At 37.7% G+C, this 20759-nt stretch overlaps 1 protein-coding gene across 1 annotated transcript in view; it reads right to left on the bottom strand.

The window, feature by feature from the left end:
- Positions 1–1159: 1159 nt before the first annotated feature.
- LOC140234395 (venom phosphodiesterase 2-like) overlaps positions 1160–20759 on the bottom strand; it is a 31600-nt gene continuing 12000 nt past the window's right edge. The window contains exons 3-25 of the mRNA XM_072314445.1: positions 20566–20670; positions 19634–19642; positions 17392–17455; positions 16228–16300; positions 15611–15717; positions 14899–14978; positions 14271–14390; positions 13600–13733; positions 12568–12636; positions 11505–11577; positions 10607–10774; positions 9983–10058; positions 9414–9460; positions 8476–8600; positions 7377–7452; positions 6774–6861; positions 5775–6011; positions 4512–4666; positions 4061–4196; positions 3171–3245; positions 2714–2846; positions 2106–2259; positions 1160–1324 (exon numbers count right to left, since the gene is read on the bottom strand). Of these exons, the coding sequence (XP_072170546.1) occupies positions 1160–1324; positions 2106–2259; positions 2714–2846; positions 3171–3245; positions 4061–4196; positions 4512–4666; positions 5775–6011; positions 6774–6861; positions 7377–7452; positions 8476–8600; positions 9414–9460; positions 9983–10058; positions 10607–10774; positions 11505–11577; positions 12568–12636; positions 13600–13733; positions 14271–14390; positions 14899–14978; positions 15611–15717; positions 16228–16300; positions 17392–17455; positions 19634–19642; positions 20566–20670 (2469 nt within the window). The remainder of the gene's footprint in view (positions 1325–2105; positions 2260–2713; positions 2847–3170; positions 3246–4060; positions 4197–4511; positions 4667–5774; positions 6012–6773; positions 6862–7376; positions 7453–8475; positions 8601–9413; positions 9461–9982; positions 10059–10606; positions 10775–11504; positions 11578–12567; positions 12637–13599; positions 13734–14270; positions 14391–14898; positions 14979–15610; positions 15718–16227; positions 16301–17391; positions 17456–19633; positions 19643–20565; positions 20671–20759) is intronic.

The raw sequence follows: 20759 nt of genomic DNA, 5'->3' as shown, positions 1-20759 counted from the left end.
TACGACAACTTTTAGTCACAATATTTTTTCAAACCATGGTTTCATTGACCCGCAGTGCTTCACCACGGAAGCTACAAAATACAAATATATCTTTAAATTACTTACCCAGATCAAAACCCATACTCCTTGTTCGTAGATAATGTTGCCAATGAAACCAGACAAATGAGATGACAGTCAAATCAGATATAGAACAGTCGCTACATTTGAAGAATATTACTGGGAAAGATAGTACAAGTACGTAACATTTCGTAAGAGCGCGTAATACAAGCCTTTGACAGGATAACATAATACCTTCAATACCATTTTCATTCATTGTCATCATCCATATCGATAATCAACGTAAGTGGCAATACACATCCGTTCCATGCTCAGTGATGCTTGTGACAAGTTTTAAGTGATTTTTTAGTTGTTTTTTTTTTGTTCGGTCACATCGCCAATCTATTCAGGGATTCCAAAAGCAAGATTTGTAGTTAACGTATTACATTGTATACCAGGTAATCAGCTTTATTGTATGATGGAGTGAAAATCACTACAGTAATGTTGACATGACGTTACAGGTAAAAACAAACACACAGACAATCATTTTACATTTGTACATGTCTCCATTAGTTAAAAACGAATGCAGTAGTTTCGGTTATTTCTTCAATAACTTTTGCTGCAACTATGAAGCGATGCCAGTGAGAATGTGCTGTTTTGACATCTGGTTGAATTGATATTACATCTGTATGACATAAAGTATAACAAAATTGTAAGGAGGTTACCAGCTGGAATGCCTAAAAAGGAAATTATTTGTATGGGCTACCACAAGTGAGTTCCGACGTCGGTTGTTACTGGGCATTGACTTTATAGTCGTAAACTAATACAGCATGCGGTACTTATCTCCTTAAGTAAAATGAAGTAATTACGCAAGATAAAATGTAGCTTAGCGTACTTTTAGTGACAACCACAAATATCACGACTGAAACCCTGTATGAAGATTTAGAAAATGTGAGGTGATATCATGAGTCGTATCTCAATTTAGATGACTTTGGAAATCAACCCGTCTGTTGCCTTTTCAGAATCACGTAGGGCACGAGTTAATCATGTGCCCTTAACCATATTCGACGTGGGAGAACATATCAATGAGTGTATAAAGCCTCCTATTTTGATGCTTTCATGATTACGTCCATAACATAGACGCCGTTCCCGCCTTCTGTAAGGCGATGTCTTGTCTGTAGTTGGAGTTGTCAGACCTCGACCAGGTGGGGAAGAAATAGAGACCAGTGATTCGTTCTACGCCCTGGAGGCTGGCTCGATGAGCCATCAGATACTCGTCCATACTCGTCTAGGGAAGGAGCGAATGAATGGAGGCACAATGATTACATCATCTTAAAGGACTGGAGGATGTAACAACGAATAGTGAAAGAGAATTGTATAGTGACGTTGGTTTGCATCGTATTCTCGTGTTGGTATTGGGTTACATTAACACTGTAGAAGACAATATCAACAGCTTTCAAACATTTTAACATTTTCAAACATTTGGCTGCACGGGATGATGGTAAGCTGCACAAAGAAAACCTGTACATGTACAGGAAAACGAAGTGAGATTTTAAATGTGACTTGGAAGGGGAAAAAAAGACAACTGCCTCATGTTATGTCCATTCTACATCCAGAGTGTGTACTAACAGACTTTATCATTCCGATGAACTTTGACCTTGGAAAATGAACTTCGGCAGTACTATGACATAAAGATCGCTCAGGTGCATTTCTGACCGAATTTGGCTCTTATATTATGGAGTACTCGTCACATAGTTATTCTCACAAAGGAGTCTTTATTTGTTATTTTAAACTTGACTTAACGACGGACGGACCTCATGTGCAGCAGGGGCATTTCATGAAGCATGTTATCAGATATTTTGTCTGATAAACTGTTAAAAAGCTACTGAAATCTTTGCATCTGATTGGCTGAGAGCAAATTTGTCCGACAAAGTTGTCGGACAGAATGCTTCATGAAATGCCCCCTGGTCTTATACTTTCACTGGGCAGAACAAACAAGTGTTGCTCATTATTGCTATTAAAGCCTGGCAGTCAAAATGTTGCTTTGATCTAATACGATGATGTCATACCTGGCAGGGACGACCCAGGTTGTTGTGTGGTAATATAAATGCCATGATCTCCACATCCGAAGGCAAACACGACCTGACCTCCGTACGATTAGCACACCGTGAGGCGACGACGAAGTAGTGTGACGGGACCACCGTAGGACCCGCCCATGTCATTCTGATCAAACAAATCGAACCAAAATCTGTCACTGTCTGGAAATATGTATATTTTAATTCATATGCAATCGCTGGATGATGGTATGGTGTCAACAACTTCACATTATGATTCCTACCAAGCACAAAACTATCCTGATTTGACATCAAAATTTGTGGATGTTGATGATGAACTGCAACAATGAACCTTCAGAGATTTCTTTCATGTCTGTCTTTCTATCATCACGACCTCAGTACTTGATGAAAAGTCGAGATGGGTAGTTATCAAAATGCTGCAAGAAGATTTTCCATTATTTTTCTACACTTATATGAACAACTTAAACTTTTCTCAAGGAATTCATAAGCGATGGTGCTCATTTTACATCATCTAGATGTTTCAACACGTTTGAAATATCGGTACAGTAATGAGTGATTGTCCATTGAAATGATGAGTTTGTTGTTTTACTTAGTAAACTTACGCTTTGGCCATGGTGGAAGGACTGTCGACCACGCCATTGTGATCGAGGTCGTATACGGGTCCCTGAACGATGTTGATGTTGGCAGAAATGCTGGTCCAGGTCGAGTACTTACTTACCAACTGACTCCAAATTTCTGCAGATAGATATTATAAAGTTTATGATTATCAAACAAAATCTAATTACAGGGTACTGGGATAACTAACAAAACTTAATATATATCAAGAATAATCATTCTGCATATTTCTTTGGATTAAACGTTCATTCGTTAGCTAACCGACCTCTGTCACATGGCACGCGGAGTGAAAACGTAGCAAAATCTCACAGCGTGAAAATTTTTCTTTCAATGAACGTATACAGATACACGTAATAATTGACCTACAATAATACGATCATATGAGTATAGCCGCGAACGCGACCGAGATGATTGTGTAGGCCTATACACTTCTATTAAACTCACCTGATTCAAACAAGGAGTATTGAGGTACGATGTTTGATGAGACGATAGACTCGTCGGGTTTTCCAACAGATGCAGCTGAACAAGGAATGAAATAGTCATAATAAACATGAAACAACTTACACAAACAAATAACTATAATGTATTTACATAGAGTTGTGAGTGTTAGAGAGCAATATTATCATGGATTTGCGATGTATTGACAGCGTTTAAGATCACTTAAACAAGAGATTGAAACTTGCGGAAGTTCAGTTTCACATTGAAACTTGTCACAGGACAATTTCAAAAGAGGATATGTCACAAGCTTGAGTAAATAATCCAGGGATGAATAGAGTAGCGAAATGTTTAACTTGATGTTCATTACCGTTCTAAATGATACAGTTTATTGACGGCAATGCGTGTAGAAGACAAATCCTGTGAATGATTCACCATTCTCTGTCGTGAATAGCATGAAATCCTCTTCAGTAATACATGTAATAGCCCTATACAGGGAGCACACCCCATCACGACATAGACAACATAATTTTCAAGGAGACAAAAACAAAAAAATCGTCACATGAATTAAGTATTGGTCTAATATATAACTTGCAAATACAAATTCGTTTACAAGTAGCCATTCAGGTCCATTATGTATTCTATACAGGGAACAGCATGGAACTTGGCAACTGGTTGAAGAAAAGATCATGCACCAACAATACATGTACGGTACCGGTATATAAAATCAGGGAGGTGGAAAGAGAGGTTTCCAAACACCTCCCTGATTGAATGTAACACTGATGGTCATTTTATGTTTTCAATCGGGAGCTTTTTGAATGGGCCGTCAAAAGTAATTTCCAAGGGTTTCGTCTATGGAGACCCAATATATTTTGGGTGGAATAAGGTGGTAATCTTACTCGGCTGGAGGAGATACGACTGTTTGATGTTCAGCGCCACGTCTCCAGACGTGTACGTCAAACAGCGTGGGTTCTCGTCCATAGCCAACCTCGTGTCGACCAACACACAGCCTGAAGGCTGGAGCCCTGGGAAAAACTGAAAGTGAAAGAAGAACACAAGTTGACTGAAAATAAAATTACTTCAATAATACATGGAGTAAAGACACAGTCAACTAATATTTTAGAAAATGTAAGTTGAAAAACAAACATTTCTGTAATAATAATATTAATAGCAATAATAGCAAAAATAATCATAAATAACACTTATAAAGTGCTTATTATGGAGGTTTCTAAGCGCATACGTTTCTCAGGATAGTGATAGAGCGGTCGCAGTTGCCTTTAGTGTAAATCCTATTAGGTGATGATACAGTACCATAAAAGCTAATTGAACACATCTTCATTCCAGACTCACATCAGATGCTAGGGTGACGGAGACGTATTTACTAATGACGAGAGATCTGTCGTAGGCCGTCACGTAAGACGTGTGATACAGCTTACAAACCGACCCGGAACCTGGGCTGGCTGACTCCAGGATCTCTGGCGGCCCGAAGGGAACGTGCTGCTGGACTGAAGAGAGAGGACGAAAACAACCAGTACATGAGATATAGAAATGACATGCGTCTTAGTTCGGGTGTGATTGTGACGTCTTTTTCAGAGGAAAACATTTCTCTCTTAAAGAAACTCACGTTCATTTGTTCAACGAATGAAATGGTTACAGCTCGTTATTCCGAAGGTTCGTTATTCCGAAGGCTCTTTATTCCTAAGATTCGTTATTCCGAAGGTTCATTGTTCCGAATTTCATTTTCGGATTAACCAATCTTCGGAGTAACGAACCTTCGGAATAACGCCACAAATTTTCGGATTAACGAACCCTTTTTCATTTTCGGATTAACGAACCTCTAGGTATAGGGAATTTGCGTGTTTCGGATTGACGACCCTTCGGATTAACGAACATTCGGAATAACGAACAGCACCCAATGAGGTTCTGCATTGAATGGGAGTCAACTGTATGACGGTACAGTTTGGGTTGAGATGGAGATTCAGCTTTTGTGGGATATAATGCAATTAGAAACAACTTAATACAAATATATAAAATAAAGAGCCTAAAATTCTGAGAGGAAATGAAAGTTTATTTGAAGAAAATCGGTTTTGAAAAGACTCGGAATTCCAAAAAGAAAGAGAAACAAAGTTGTCCTTATAAAAGTTGGGTCCCACCTATCAGGACTAACTTTGTTTTTGGATATATCCGCCATGTTAAAACCGATTTTCATCAAATAAACTTTGAATTCCTGCCAGAATTGTATGCTCTTCAATATTTCATATAAGTGGTTTCTAATTATCTCACGAGAAAGTTTAAATCTGAATTTCCGATCTCAACAACTACTATACCATCCCTTTAAAAAAATGAAGTGTAATGTCAAATCAATTCCAATCTCGGGATGATACAGCTGTATTTTATACCAACGTGAAGGGATTAATGATATTATGCTCATAGAGTGTAACGCAAAATAAATACTGTACATGTGTACTTCCTACTGTATCGATCGGAAAAAGTCAGAGAAAACAGAGTCCACATTCCTTAACACTGCGTGCCACATTGATTTCCCATCTATGTGAGTCATGTGTGTGAAATTTGTGCACATTATTGTCTCATTGGCAGAGAAAGCTGACGCACCTGTGCTCTCTGTAGTAGAAAGGGCGATGTTGATGCGTTCCGTCACAGGAACCGTGGTCGAGCACGTACATCCCAGTTCGTTCATGTAGTTATCAACGCTCACAGATGCAACGTAAGGACACGTGCCCTCCGAGGCGAAGGCCATAGAAGGGACGGGGAAGGTCCCCGCGTTTCTTAGCAGGCTGTTCAGACCACCCTCCGTGCCATTGTGGAGCTCTGGAGTTAAACCCAAAATTTCTAGAAAGGTGGAACCGGAAAAAAAGAAGAAGAAAATAATATGAATAGATAAAAAGAAAAGAATAGAAATAAATGATATAAATCATGATGACGACATTGAAAACAGTAATAAAATAGTAACGAATGTTTCAACTGCTGCCGAATACAGCGACGGTTGGTAGAATAATAAAAACACACTTTCGCTAAGGTCAACTGGAATAGAAAAACATGTTTGTCCAAAATAGAATTTCGTTGACTCTAGGTATACCTGGCGAGATGAAAACATGGCATTAAAATCGTTGCGTCTTCACTTAATCATACTTGATAATCACGTAAGATGTTTTGTATATAATTTTATACATATAAATATATTAATGTATATGTATATAATTTTATACATATAAATGTATTAATGTATATGTATATGGAATATCATATCAATGTTACCTATTTATCAATTGAGCTAGAATAGACAGGTGAAATGACCAGTCCGGGAAAGGGATCTAGTAACTCCCAGACAAAACTTCGAAATCGACGATTAAAACTTGACCCACTGAACGTACAGGAGGTCTAAATTCTAAAATGTGAGCATGATGGCATGAAAAAAAAAAATATTCAAAAAACATGCCTCGCCTTGGGATTTATAATAATCGCCATTATCACACGTTATTACATCACACAAAGTTATAACACTTTGATAGATGAAAAGCTACAAATCATATTGGATATAACTTTGTAATGTTGACTGCTATTCAATATCTATATGGTCGAATACAATCATACTCGTCATCATGTTGTAAATGTCGATGTTGTTGAAGTCTCGTACGCGATGGTTAACTTTGAAATCATGTCCAAAACCGACGAAGAACCCCTGAAACGAACAAACAAACATACACACATACATATAATTAATGTTGCCAGATGCTCTTGACGTGGTCGAGGTAATCTCCATATTGCCTATCAAGAACTAGTGCACACATATGCAACGACTTTTCCGTCTTCGCCGTCTGCTTATTTTTCCCAGATTACAGACCTTATATCAAACGGAAGGATGACATTATCTAACACCATATCATATTCAAATTACAAGTGTACTTCGAATCGAACTTGGTTTTTGATGTTCACATATTTCTTTCTAGCTCTTCAGACTTTTTGCTTTATAGATACCTTTGTCCGTATAGGCCTATTATTGTCTTTAAACTTTCTCTCATTTATACTAGAATGTCTTTCTGGTGGGACTACAGTAAACTTTCATGACATGATGATAAATTTGGTGTTTATCGTAAATAGTACATAGTCAATTATAAACGTGATAACTCTTGAAGTGAATCGCTAATAAAGCTTAACTATGTTTGAGTGCAATAATTATGTTTATCAAGTTCTTACCTCCATTCCGTAGGCCAACGTATCATAACCGTTACTGGCGTGTTGGCAAAACAGTTGGCTGTAATCAGTGCTTTCTCTGCAGTAGGGAAAATGAAAATGTTCATTGTTTCTTTGAACATGACAGTAATTCAACTTTGCGATGATGCTAAGTTTTTGTTACATCCACCGCCACTGAACATAATTGTTTTAGTATTACCAAGGTGTCTTTCCCCTTCCCCATCCCTTCTCTTTTCCTATTTCATCGTCTTGTCGTTCCCTGTCTTCCTACCTGCACAGTCAAATACAAACTGGATCAAAACTTAGTCATATTAATATACAAGAAAGGGATAAAGAGGCATATACAGTTAGATATCTAGTTTCGGGAAAAAGGCAAAAATATTTGTGTCTTTGCAATAAATGCTCTGGATCGAGTGTATGAAATGTAGTAATCGAATCAAAATAAATATTTCACGATAAATTACAAACGTGGTGCGAAATTAGAACCAACCATTATTTTTTTTCTTGATCATGGCTACTACTGAAAACATTGAATAATAATTGGTGATTATTTAAATACGCAGATGAAGTTGAAATTCGTCAAATCATTTGTCATGGATACACTTTGTTGAACATAATATTTCCCATGCCCAAGGGGGAATTGCTACATTGAATACCCTACGTTCAAAGCCCCCTCCCGCTCTTCAAAATCACAATAGTCGCCAGCTCATCATCATGCACTTCGACAGACAGCTTAACTGGGAAGAAGAAAGGGGTGCACGTCACGAGACCGACACCCACGAGTCATACAGCTCACGAGTCATAGACCTCACGAGTCATACAGCCCATGAGTAATATTGTTATACAGCTCACGAGTCATACAGCCCATAAGTTCGACACTAAGCTAACAAGGTCCACGAGACCGACACATTAAGCCCAATGTTGTATCTGTCGAACTCGTGGGCTGTTTTTACCTAGTGTCGAACTCATGGGCTGTATGACTCATGGACCTCTTTTCAATGTCGAACTCGTGGGCTGTATGGGTGTCGGTCTTCTGGGATGAGCCCGAAGAAAGGTGTGGAGTCAGATCAACATTGTTTATAAGATCATAGCCTAATCTTACCGTGCAAAGGAGAATCCGTTCTTCATCAGTACGTACACATCATTAGGCACGTGTTCGTAGGAGTAGTGGAAACGAGTCGGCAGCTCATGACGCATGAACACTGAGCCTTTGTCCGAAAACTTACACTGGTGAGAGAGGACACGATTATTAAAATACTGTAAACATGGGGTGACTGAATATCATTTCAAAAATTGCCTAACCTTGCTGAGAGAACTGTTACGAGATATCCAAATTGATGACGGAGTTCTGAAGATTATTGTTCGGAAGATCGTAAAAATATTCCGTGAACGAATCCGTACCATTATGCCAGTTAAAAGTTTTTCGAAATGGTATATTTCAACACCAGTGTGTACGGTAAAGATTTAACTTTTGTGAGTTTTCTCTTTTTTCAGCTTTCAAAAATTAATTAGACGGCAATTTTTCACACCTTTTTTTTTTGCACAATATCAGCTACAATGAAAGCAAGGAGAAAAATGCAACACGTTTTGTTTTTTGACTTATAGGCCTACACCGTCTTTTCTGATCGGCGAAACAGGGACGTGTCATCATAATTCTATCGTCATCTTAACTACGATTATAAATTTCTCAGATTTTTGTTTGGGGAAAACTTGGAGAAAAGTTATGCGCTACTAAAAGCGTTGATATAGTTTTGATTAGAGCATCAGCAGTGTCACTGGTTAAAACACGCGCGCGCGCACACACACACACACACACACACACACTCAAACACACACAAAGGACATGAATATGGCATTTTTTTATCAGACCATTGCACATCATGATGGCCTGGTCTTGGTTTAGTTGGTATCAAAACACGAGAGAATGGTAAAACCCCAAGTAATATCTATTCTTGTATTATTATTTCTACAGTTGCCCAGCACTGTGATAAAATAACGCCAACAAGACAAGACAACGCGCAGGCGACTAACAATACTCACCCGGAAGAACTCAGTGAACTCCTCATTTGTGTTGTAGTTTTCATCGGCTGTAGAGATAAGAATATTTTACAAGATGCCGTTAGAATGTCTTGGAACCCACTTACCAATGTGAACAAAGTTAGTAGTTCTGTCATTCCCTCTAGATACTATTTGATTGATTGGCTTTGCTGACTAGCCAGTAATATAGGGAAAAAACTATAGCTACTAGCTTTACCCCCGAGCCATAAGAATTTGGAACACTCTCCCTGCCAAAGTAGTAACATCAGGTACTTTGATGACCTTTAGGAATGCAGTCCTACCTGTCATTAGGCAGATGGTGCCGCACCTCCCCACAAGATGTACATATCCTATCAATCGATACAACACGTCTGCACAGCACGTATAACAGATGCAAGCACAGAGATGCTCTGAATATCAGAAGTAACATATTTTTGTCATTGCATAGCCTGCTGTCCTCATACGTTTTGCCTCTTTCTTTTTCAAGAACAATGTTTATAGACAAGGCAAAGAATCTTTCAGAAATCCTTTTCCGTTTCATATTGTTATTCTGAGTTATATCTGAGTTATACCTGAGCTTGAGACGGAGATACTGGCGAAGGTATTTAGGTAGTCTGGTGTGGTATCCAGCCCGATTACACTCGTCACCTGTAGCGATTTAAAAGATAGAAAATTTAAACACACACACACAATACGCGGTATTGTTCTGTGCAATGAAAGGCTTCGACATCCCTTTTTCCCATCTAACGATGAGAAAAGGACATTGTAGTCACCTCTAATCAGGTACAGGCCTAATAATACTTTTTATTTCTTACTGATTTGGTAAAGCAAGAGTTTGCTAATTGTACGCTGTGATGGTAAAATCATGCAGAACCAACACTGCGGGGTTTTACACTACTAATGGAAATGATACAATCAATACCACTGATAAGATGACTTGTACTGTTATCACTGTACCACGACTGATACTCCTGAAACCAACAGTACTACAAATACACCAAATGTTGCTCCTGGTATACTTCCACACACGACAACGGCAGTCTGTGGTTCTCTAACACCCTGTTTTACGGACGTTGATATACCTTTAGTATGGTGAAATAAGTGAAACAGAAGAAAAGCAAATAAGACTACTGATTTGGTTGAAATGTTGTTACCATACATGTCGTACTGTACAGGCCTGGTAGAGTTAGACTTACATGACTTGAGAGAAACTCCACATTTTCGTTGCCGCCGCCACACATTGTAGGCGTGAGGCCCGAGGGGGATACCACGATGATGTTGAAACACGCTAGATCCTGATTCCACATCAAGTAGTCCAACAGGCTCCCAATAGCATCATCGATTTCCTTCATAGTTTCGTTGGCCTGTAGAGATATAGTATGGGCAAGACAGATTTTGGACAGCGTGAACATGGTGAAACTTACACTTTTATGTTCTTGAGTGTTTCGAATGAATATAATCTATATTACTTGCCAACTCAAGATGGATGTGTCCTACAATAACATTGATGAGACTATTCAACTAAAGCCAGCCAATAATTCTAGAATTCTACCCTTGAATGCAGATGAAACACTGTCTTAGCAGATAATCTTCGTTTTGCATTAAAAATGTATGAAATCATAAGCATCTATTCCTTCTGGAGTTGCTGCCCAAACTAACAAAATTCTGCAATAATAGTCACAGTTCGTGTTGTCACAGAGGCAATGAAAATCTAACTCTAAATAAATCATGTAATAAACACTGGCAAAGAAAATGTCGAGAATAGTGTTAGGGCATATGTAAGGCAGGGTAAAAAAATATATATTTTATTTTTCATCCAAGTCATTTATTTTTCATTATCGTTTTAAGCGTACATTTTTTCAGACGAAATTCTTGATATTGAGATCGATTCTGGGATTGGATAAACACATTGTTTAGTAGATTTACATATTTCTCTTTCAATTTGGGAAATTCTTACATCTTTCTTATTTCCAGGAGATTTAATGAATCTAATCCGTTCCATAAAAATCTTTCGCCAGCGGAGATTTTACCAGACAGACGGTGAGTACAGAGGACTTGATATGGGTGAGCTGCTGAAAACGGTAAGACACTCACCCGTTCTGAGTAATGTTCGTACAGCCTGATATCCTCAGCGAGTTCATTGAAGAACACGGTGATGAACTGGGGACTTGGGAAAGTAAAGAAATGTCAATGTCACGTTTAGCTCTGTATGAAATGATTATTGTTTGTTGTTGGAAGGAAATTTCATTTCATTTTCAACAACACAAAACATTTAGGCCTACATAAACATAGTAACACAAAACTCAATACAATGTTGTTATAAAGAAAGAAATTGTGAAATAACGGTAAATACTGCGACCTTCTGACGATACTTAATAAGAATTAAAATTGTTGGTAATGGAGGAGAGATGCTGAAAATTAAATCTATTAGATATCACAATGTATCTTAATTTCTGTTCTTTTGTGTATTTCGTTATAACGGACAGCTGGAGGGATCTGGATGGAAACCCAGCAAATCACGTCCTTTACATGCTTTTTTTCCCCCAATTTTTTCGTTTCTCTCTGTTTTGTTTGTTTGTTTGTTGTTGTTATTGTTGTTGTTTTGTTTTGTTGAAGCCGACAGTATGTACTATAGTACGTGGACGCTGATCTACCCTTTCGTACTATTACTACAAGGCCACTATACTACAACTTCTATACTATAGCACTGCTATCATTACTACTACTATACTACTACTACTACTACTACTTCTACTACTACTACTACTACTACTACTAATAATAATACTTCTATACTACTACTACTACTACTACTACTACTACCATTTCTACTACTACTACTACTACTACTACTACTACTACTACTACCATTTCTACTACTACTACTACTACTACTACTACTACTACTACGACTACTATACTACCACGTTGCACTTCTTCAAATGAAAGAAGTATTATAACTCCCACATAACGGCGAATTCTTTAATTCCATTTTCGCTATTGCGATTAGTTTCGCATACAAAAAAAAGACAAAGATTTAGACCATTAATGATCTTATGATAAAGAAGGACTCGCAAGATAACATTGAGTACTATGTTATTGCTGCAGGCTACCTTCATAATCTGTATGCGAATGTAATTCTCTGTAACTGACTTACATCTTTGCCACGTCATCCTGATCAATCCATCTCTTGACTGTATCCATCTTATCTCGAGGTGTCAACAGTCTGCAATGGAAAGTAAAATCGTTAAATTCATGCGATTCTATCAAAACATGTTTACACTTTCATCTTGAATTTGCAAAAGAAAATAATAATGATAAAAATAACGCGTTTTGTCAATAAGCTAAGACTGACGATAAAAAACTTAATTTATCTACTCTTTTTCAGATTCTATAAGAAGTACAAATTTAGATTCGACCAAAGAGAGGAAAGGAAATATAAAGGGAATATGAGATGATGAATGAGAGAAAAAAAAAAGAGTATAAGAGTATAAAACTCTGAAATTTGGAAGATTCTTCGTGTTGTTGGTCTTGGCTATAGCTTGTACGAAAGTACAAAATTGAGTTGCAAGGAACCGGAAAGGACAAAGTATAATTTGACAGTTGGATTTCAGTTTATAGGTCGGCTCTACTGATACTTACTGAAAGAAGACAAAAGAAAATGAAAACAAGACTGAAAAAGGTCTAAAGAGATTATAGAGGAATATTTTAGAATAATGCTTAAAAGGAAAGGGGGAAGAAAGACTACAGCATGCGTGATGCATGTGATAGAAGACGGTTCAGCGGACTGGGATATTGTGACTTAAATCTCAAGCCATGACAACACTGTCCGACATCAACCGACTGTTGATTGAAAGAAAAGTAACTCTGTCGTGGCATAAGGATACATGTATGCTTGTTGCAAAAGAAGGCTGTTATTTTAGTTTAGATGAGCGACGGACTTTTCGGGGAATTGGATTTGTTGTTGCCACTGAGAAAATACTGTGTGAATGTTGACAAGCAAACTATACCACTAGACCGACGGGAATTATTCCTCTCCGAATTAGGACTATTGTAAGCAATGAGGATAAAGAGCCTTGCTTAAAGGGACACAACTGCTACAGCCGGGGGACTCGAACCACTGACCCCAGGACTGAGAGCCCGTGGTCCCAGTCAGTGAGACACAACGGATCGAAAGGAAGAGCCTTACCTGTTAAAAGACTGATAGTAGTTTGGTCGTTTGTTGATGGTTTGGCCCTCATCATTCTCCATAGTGTTCATGTCACCACCGAGCCACGAATGGCTGGCCGTTATCACACCTTGCTCTCGGGCCGTAGCCCACAGCTACGAAGAGAGGAAAAGAGATGGAAATAGCAAAGGGAAATGAAAAAGAATCAAGAAGAAATAAAGTAGGATAAGGAAATGAAAGGGAACAGAAAAGAAAAACTTCAATGACTTTTCGTTTTACAGGAATTTCATAATGCAATACAGGGAAACACGGCAGCAGTTCGTGTCATGCGGTTTGGTACTTTTTCTTCACTTTGTACAAGAATTTCATCAAATCGATATTAGTCCTTCCATCAACTCAAACACGAATGTCAATTTGAGATATATGACTCAATTTTCAAATCAAATCTTTATATATAAAGACCGATGTTCATCACGAAGAAAAAACTCTGAAACTCTCAACATGATCAATATTGTTGATGTATTTAACTGAGACATCAATCGAATTTTGGCTTGTAGATTGATAGTCCCTCGTGTCTTAATTGTATTGCTTCATGCGAAGTACTTTGCATGAGGGGAGTGAAGATGACATAAAATCACAAATTATTGATGAGTGGTAAATAACTCGACAGGGAAGCATATAAAATGACTTACTGGTGTGGCTTTGTACCATTCCGGGTCTCTTAGGTTATTCTGTGACACTCGAGGCTCGAAGACCCTGAGTCCATCCTTCATGTAGTCCGACCTCACCCCGTGGCTCTGGGGATACCGACCCTGTGACAGTCGCAGCACAAGACAACAATCAAAAAAAAAAAAAATGCGAAAACTATACTTATGAGCAGAAATTCCCCTGAAAATAATCGTTCATGGTTTTGATGAACTTATGCTCAGTGATGTACAACACTTGTACAAGGGGCATTGTTCTAATTTCCTCTTACTACAATATCATGATGTTTATTCAAATCGTTTACAATGTAATAAAACTGCATTAACATTATATCATTTGTTTCAAGATAGGAACGGTTTCTCAACGAGCAGCTAATGATTCCTTCGCCTGGTGGGGAGAACTTGTTTTCCCGGAGCGGGGCGGAACTGGTAGGGGGTTTTAATGGGGAAGGGTTTATCACTCGGAGCGGGTGAAGCTGGTAGAGTTTGGGGAAAGCATTAACTAGCCAGAGCGGGGCTGGTAGAGAGTTTTGGGGAAGGCTGATAGAGAGATTTGGGAAAGCGTTGATCAGCCGGAGCGGGGTTGGTAGAGAGTTTTTTTGGGAGGGATTCTTACCGTCAGCAGTGTCCACAGGTTTGGGTAAGATGTACTGGCAAAGGAGCTGATGACGTCGTAAGAATATGTACCACACTGGCCTAAAGAAAGAAAAAAAGTATAGGAATTCTCAGTCAACACTGCTGTATCACTTTTTAAGTCTGTGAAAATAACTCATTTTTTCATAACTTCAAGTTATGTACTATGCTCAAGATCATAATTATAATATTCTTTATTTTTTTTTTAGGCTAGAGGGAGCATTTATACTATTTTGCCTCGAAAAGAGGACGAATTTCTTGACTTTACATTGAGAGTATACTTTTAATGATAAAAGTCCTTACTCTTTGCAATTGCATGATTCTAGATTTTTGTGAAAACATGAATACGACAGAGAGAAATAAAGCAAATGTTTCTACATAGTCTGATACGAAAGCAAAATTGTCTTCAGTAATTTTTTTTTTTCTGCATATGTGTTATTTTATTGAAAGCGATAAATGCGTATATTATGCTATCAGCAGTTCGCTATCCTGGCTTAATGTGCACAGAAACAGACCTTGTGCGATAAGGCTATATCATTTCAAATATGGAAACTTTTTGGGGGTCATTTCTATTACCCTCTATTATTCTCTGATATTCACATAATTTTTCATTACTTCTACGTCTCTCCTCATTTTCCCATCTCCCTCTCTCCTCATTTCCCCCTACCTCCAGCACCACCAACAAGTGTACTCACTCAGTCGTTTGATGTTTATCGCGAAATCACGAGACGTGTTTCTTAAGTCAGTTGGCAAACCGTCAACGGCTAGGATAATGAGAGGACTGTGATCCCTGTTCGTGTATCTGGAAAGCAAATACATGGTAACAAAACCAACTGAATCATAGCAAGACGAATCAGTGGAAGATTGGTCTCGATGGATCACTACAAAGCTCAGCAATGTGTGATGAACTTTCTAAAAGTCGAGGGTTTAAGCATGTATTGTAGTTGTGATGGACACAAATTTATTTCTCACATGTCAAATGAAGAATTTTAATTATTCCATAGTCACATATCAACACTTAATCCTTGTACATTGACAACCGCAAAGATGGTTTCAGTACATTAGCAGAATTAAGGAACCAAGCTACATGCCCCTAGCCCGTTACAGTAGAGATGATGTAAAAGCATAAATCAAGATGGAATAATAATTTCACGTATAATATTTCTGAATAAAAGAATATTTCGATTGACTCAGACCTTGCATGGAAATTCAGAAAAGATGATGGTCTTCAAAAGCATAATCATGTCACAATTGAGCAAGTAAGAACAGGAGATAGCGTTAAAGAAGAACAAAATAAACCAAGTAAACTTACCTGTCTCTGTTACGGCATCCAAATCGACACTCCTCTCCGTACGTTCTCGCAAACTCACCGTCACGGTAAAGAGCTTTAAGTTTGAAAAAGACATGTTCAAAATAAATTGTACCATCTCAGGGGCAAAAACGTGATCTAGGGGCCCGTTGCAATAAAGTTACAATTATGGTAACTACCATGGCAACAATACTCAACAGCTAATCAAAATCAAGAATTCCATGGGATGGCAAAGTTACCATAATAGTAACTTTTATGCAACGGGCCCTAGATCACACTTGACGGAGGTCTTTTTTTAATAGCAAAGATAGCTTTAACCGTCTTCACTAACGTGGTTGCTCATATCGTAAAACCGCATTTTACTTATCCAGTCTACCAGAACGGGACACTGGATAACGAAGCAAGATACAAATTGTGACAAAAAGCAAATAATTGTGACTAGATGTAATTTCAGTTTTGATAGAAATCAATGAAAAATAATGCCTATGCCACGAAAAGGGCATTTTAATCCAGGATATGTGATAGGAAGATGAAAGTCAATTCTCAGGAGCTGACCTCTCAACTTTGATATCTCTTTTCTATAAGACGTTTTTCGATTTTCCGAAGTATACTGCATAAGAAGTATACCCTAACATCATTGCACTAGAATCTCAATATGTGTATTTTTGTTTTGTTTTTTGTTTTACCTGTTTTAGTCAGTATTTTCAATTTCACGTATATTTGCGAGAGATAAATAAGCGTAACAGTATGTAGGTATATCATTTCAGCAGACTTTTAAAACCATGACTGTTACAAAACCATTGCAATTGTATATTAATTTTCTAACTTTGAATGTACATAACACCATAAGAAAGACCCTCTCCGGGATTTCTTGTTTATGGTTCGCATGGCATTTGAGAGTACAGAGAGTTCTGTTTACTAACCACGTGGTATGTATATTTTGCAGAAAACCCACCCAAAATACCAAAATATTCATTTTCAATATATTCATATAATATGAATATATGGATATATTCATGTAACATAAATATACGAATATATTCATATAATATGAATATATGAATATATTCGTATGTTCATAATATATGAATATACGGATATATGGATTATACGAACATATTCATTTATTCATATAATCACATTCGAACCATCCTCTTGTTCACTCACCAACACCGCCGAGAGATAGGCCAAGAGCGAGGGCCATGAAGATCACAACCAGGAAAAAGACGAGCTATGCATGGCAGCATCAAAGAAACGTGAAACATACACAGTTTAGGTAATTTTATTAGACCAGACAATAATCCTATATAGTGTGAACTTCTTTTGTGAAAGTAGGCATACTTTATAGCCGTGTCATTATTTCAGTAGCATCACGGTATTTGCTGGCGTTGGAGGATTTGGATTATTATCTCTGACGGCAACGTCGAGGCAAAAAGTAACATGAGGGGGGGGGGGGGTTCTTTGAGCGAGAGAGGAGATATTGGAAAGAGGAAAGGGAACAGGTTAGTTCAAACTTAAAGCAACAACAATTCCCTGTGGTACATGTATTTCACTAGTGCAACGCTTTTAATATAAACCATATCCCGTTGAAAAAAAAAAGAAGATATCTGTATGTATACGTATTCTTTTGCCATGTACTCATGTACGTGTAACTGTATGGGTTTGAACAATTGCTTTTGAACCTACAGGTGTTTACGAACACGTAAACCATTCTTTTGATAATATTGACCTGCCTGTTGCTAAGTAGTAATTTGTGATTTCAGAAAACATAAGATTTATGTTCACTGGGATGTGATAAAAAGAAACGTTTCATGATCACAATTCCCTCTTGAGCTGGCATGTAGTTCAAGCTGAACATTTCTTTCTTCATTTAAAACGTGCATGTAAATACCGTACATAGTTACCATACACTCAACTATTTTGCCCAAATAACATAGGAAAATAAGGAAAATAAGTAGTCAAGTGCAATATTTGTCAAAAAAGCATGAAATAATTTCTCTTGATGATGGCGGGCAGTAGTGTCTTAACTTTGTCATTCGCTTATCTGTGTATTATCAAATCTGAATGTAAGTTGCATGTACACACACGTATGTTTGAAATGGATTCTTTCATTAAGTCAACACGGTACACAGGTGGGGGATATTTTGAAAAATAAATGTGCTACCTCATTGATTTTTTTTCAATGGAGGTTGCGTTGCTACGACGATTTTTTTTTATACTAAGCACACAGCTGTTGCACACATCCCAGCATTACCCTTCACCTTTGCGCACATAATGTTTCTGAACTGATGTAGAAGTTCAGGTGATTAATGAGAAAACCATAAATAATACTGTGAGTAATAACACTTCTTGCATGTCATACTTCAAATCAATAAATCCGCCTGATTTTAGAATCGTTTTGAGACATTGCTGCAGTACACTGTGCAAATTAACATGGGGGACACATTACAACGAGTCAACATTTATATGGCGTTGGAGTAAACAAAAGAAAAAGAGAACCATTATACATAGGTTCAAAGTGGGAATACCGCACGGCCAACATTAGCTACACGTATGCTGTGTAAAGATAGCCGAGGAGGGGGGGGGGGACAAAACTTTGTATCAATTATATCAGCCAATGAAAACGTTGGTATATCCGTATTCCTCGGGAACAAGCAAAACTTTTTTTTCCATTATATTGAGCTTTATACGTTGACCAAATGAGATTTAAATAAAGTTTTTCATGGTGGAGACAGCGTATGATTATTTCGTTAAACTTTTTTTTTCCATGAAAAGAAATGATTGAGACATTCGAATATGAATTATGTTAATATTATCGACTGGCCTTTCATTCAAAGACACAATATATACAATGTTGCCCCATAGAAGCTCATTGCACTCGTCTTCTGCTCATGTAGCCTGAGTTTTGCTATTTGATTTTGTTTTCAGAATACTTTACGCTAACTGTATATCACAGGGCAATTGATGACGATCCGTTGGTATTATAGTTTGGAAATGTATCCAATAAAGAACATTTCGCATATAGGAAAAAGTTAATTTTACATCATCACCAATCACTAATGACAACCTTCTAGTATCCGTCATTTGCTTTTATGATATTTGCAACCGTAGTGGTATTCATGGAATATACATTGTATGTTTCATGTGAAATTATGATAGGAACAACGATTGGAAAATACTTTACGGATCATGAGCCAAAGAAGAGTGCTAAACATGATTTTTTTTCTTCATTTTTTTTTTTTAAGGATGAAGCGCATGTTTTGTTTTTTCTTTTCTTTGAAGCAATCTGGAACTGTCCCATTAAAGGTATTGATTTCGTCCATAGTGATAAAAAAAGAAGATTATTATTTCGTTTCATGATGTTTTGCTGTATTGACGATGTATTCCTCACGCATTTGATGACACTTACGCACAGGATCTGCACCGAGACACACCAATATTAAAGAAAATGTCGCCACAGCAGCGTACGTTGTGTTAAGTAGGATGAGTGAGAGGGTTTGGTCAGTGATCACGTGATAGGACATTGCGGAGGTGAGCAGAATTGGTTGGTTGATGGAGAGAAATAATGTAGTCTCCTCATAAAGAATGGTTGGAACATTTTTTCCAGTGATGAGGCACATGCAAAAACATAGATGTGGAAATGAAAATCGGCAAGTTAGAAAACGAAATACAAACATTCAAAACTAGATTCAGTACGTCAAACATCTAATTAGAAGATTTATTATCTACTAATCAGAACAGTCGTAGTAGTGTACAAAGTTATAATTACAGATTATGAGAGAAATCAAATGTCCACAGTAGGGTATCGTTTAAACCAGTAACTTCAGTCTTTCTGTGTATCAATCACATGCATGAAATGTAGTTTTGATAAAGCGATATGGCATTTGCCTGAGGTCAGTTGAATTGTTCATACAATAAGAGCTTCTGAGCATGAGTGGCATTACTACTCTATGGGTCACAGCAAAATTCTAGTCATATCAGATTCAGCGTGTCAAGAGATTACCAGTCAATGTGTCATCAGTCACAGCTTTCAAATAGTACCAAGAAAATTAATCTGCGTGCATTCCTCGCACTGCTTAGGCACATTGCGTAAACCATTACTCGACTTGAAGTGTGCAATATTCATACATTTCTCGACAGCGCGATTTGTGTGGATGGGTTAATGTCATTAATTCTGTTACACTTTCAAGGAAAGTAACGACAGTGCAGACTCCAGTCAATGCTAACCGTGCTGAATTATGATACAGAGGCCTTTAAAGGACAGAAAAACACACACACAAAAGCAGAAATTCTCGTATATTTGATATAAATGAGTGAATTGAGAAAGGAAGAGTCACTCACCCATAACTTCCTTTCGTGGCGTTTATACCACGGCCTCTCATCCTCCTCCTCCTCCTTCTCCTCCTCATCCTTCCCTCTTTCCTTATCCTCCTTTCCCTTCATCCTCTGTGAAACGTGAACACACACATATACCAATAAAACAAGAAACCCCGGCACGGTGTTAGTGTGCTACCATAACTATAGCAGTGCAGTCA

This window comes from Diadema setosum, chromosome 10 (genome assembly GCF_964275005.1).
Source record: "Diadema setosum chromosome 10, eeDiaSeto1, whole genome shotgun sequence".
NCBI classification, from domain to species: Eukaryota; Metazoa; Echinodermata; class Echinoidea; order Diadematoida; family Diadematidae; genus Diadema; species Diadema setosum.
This window is presented reverse-complemented; position numbering and strand designations above follow the sequence as displayed.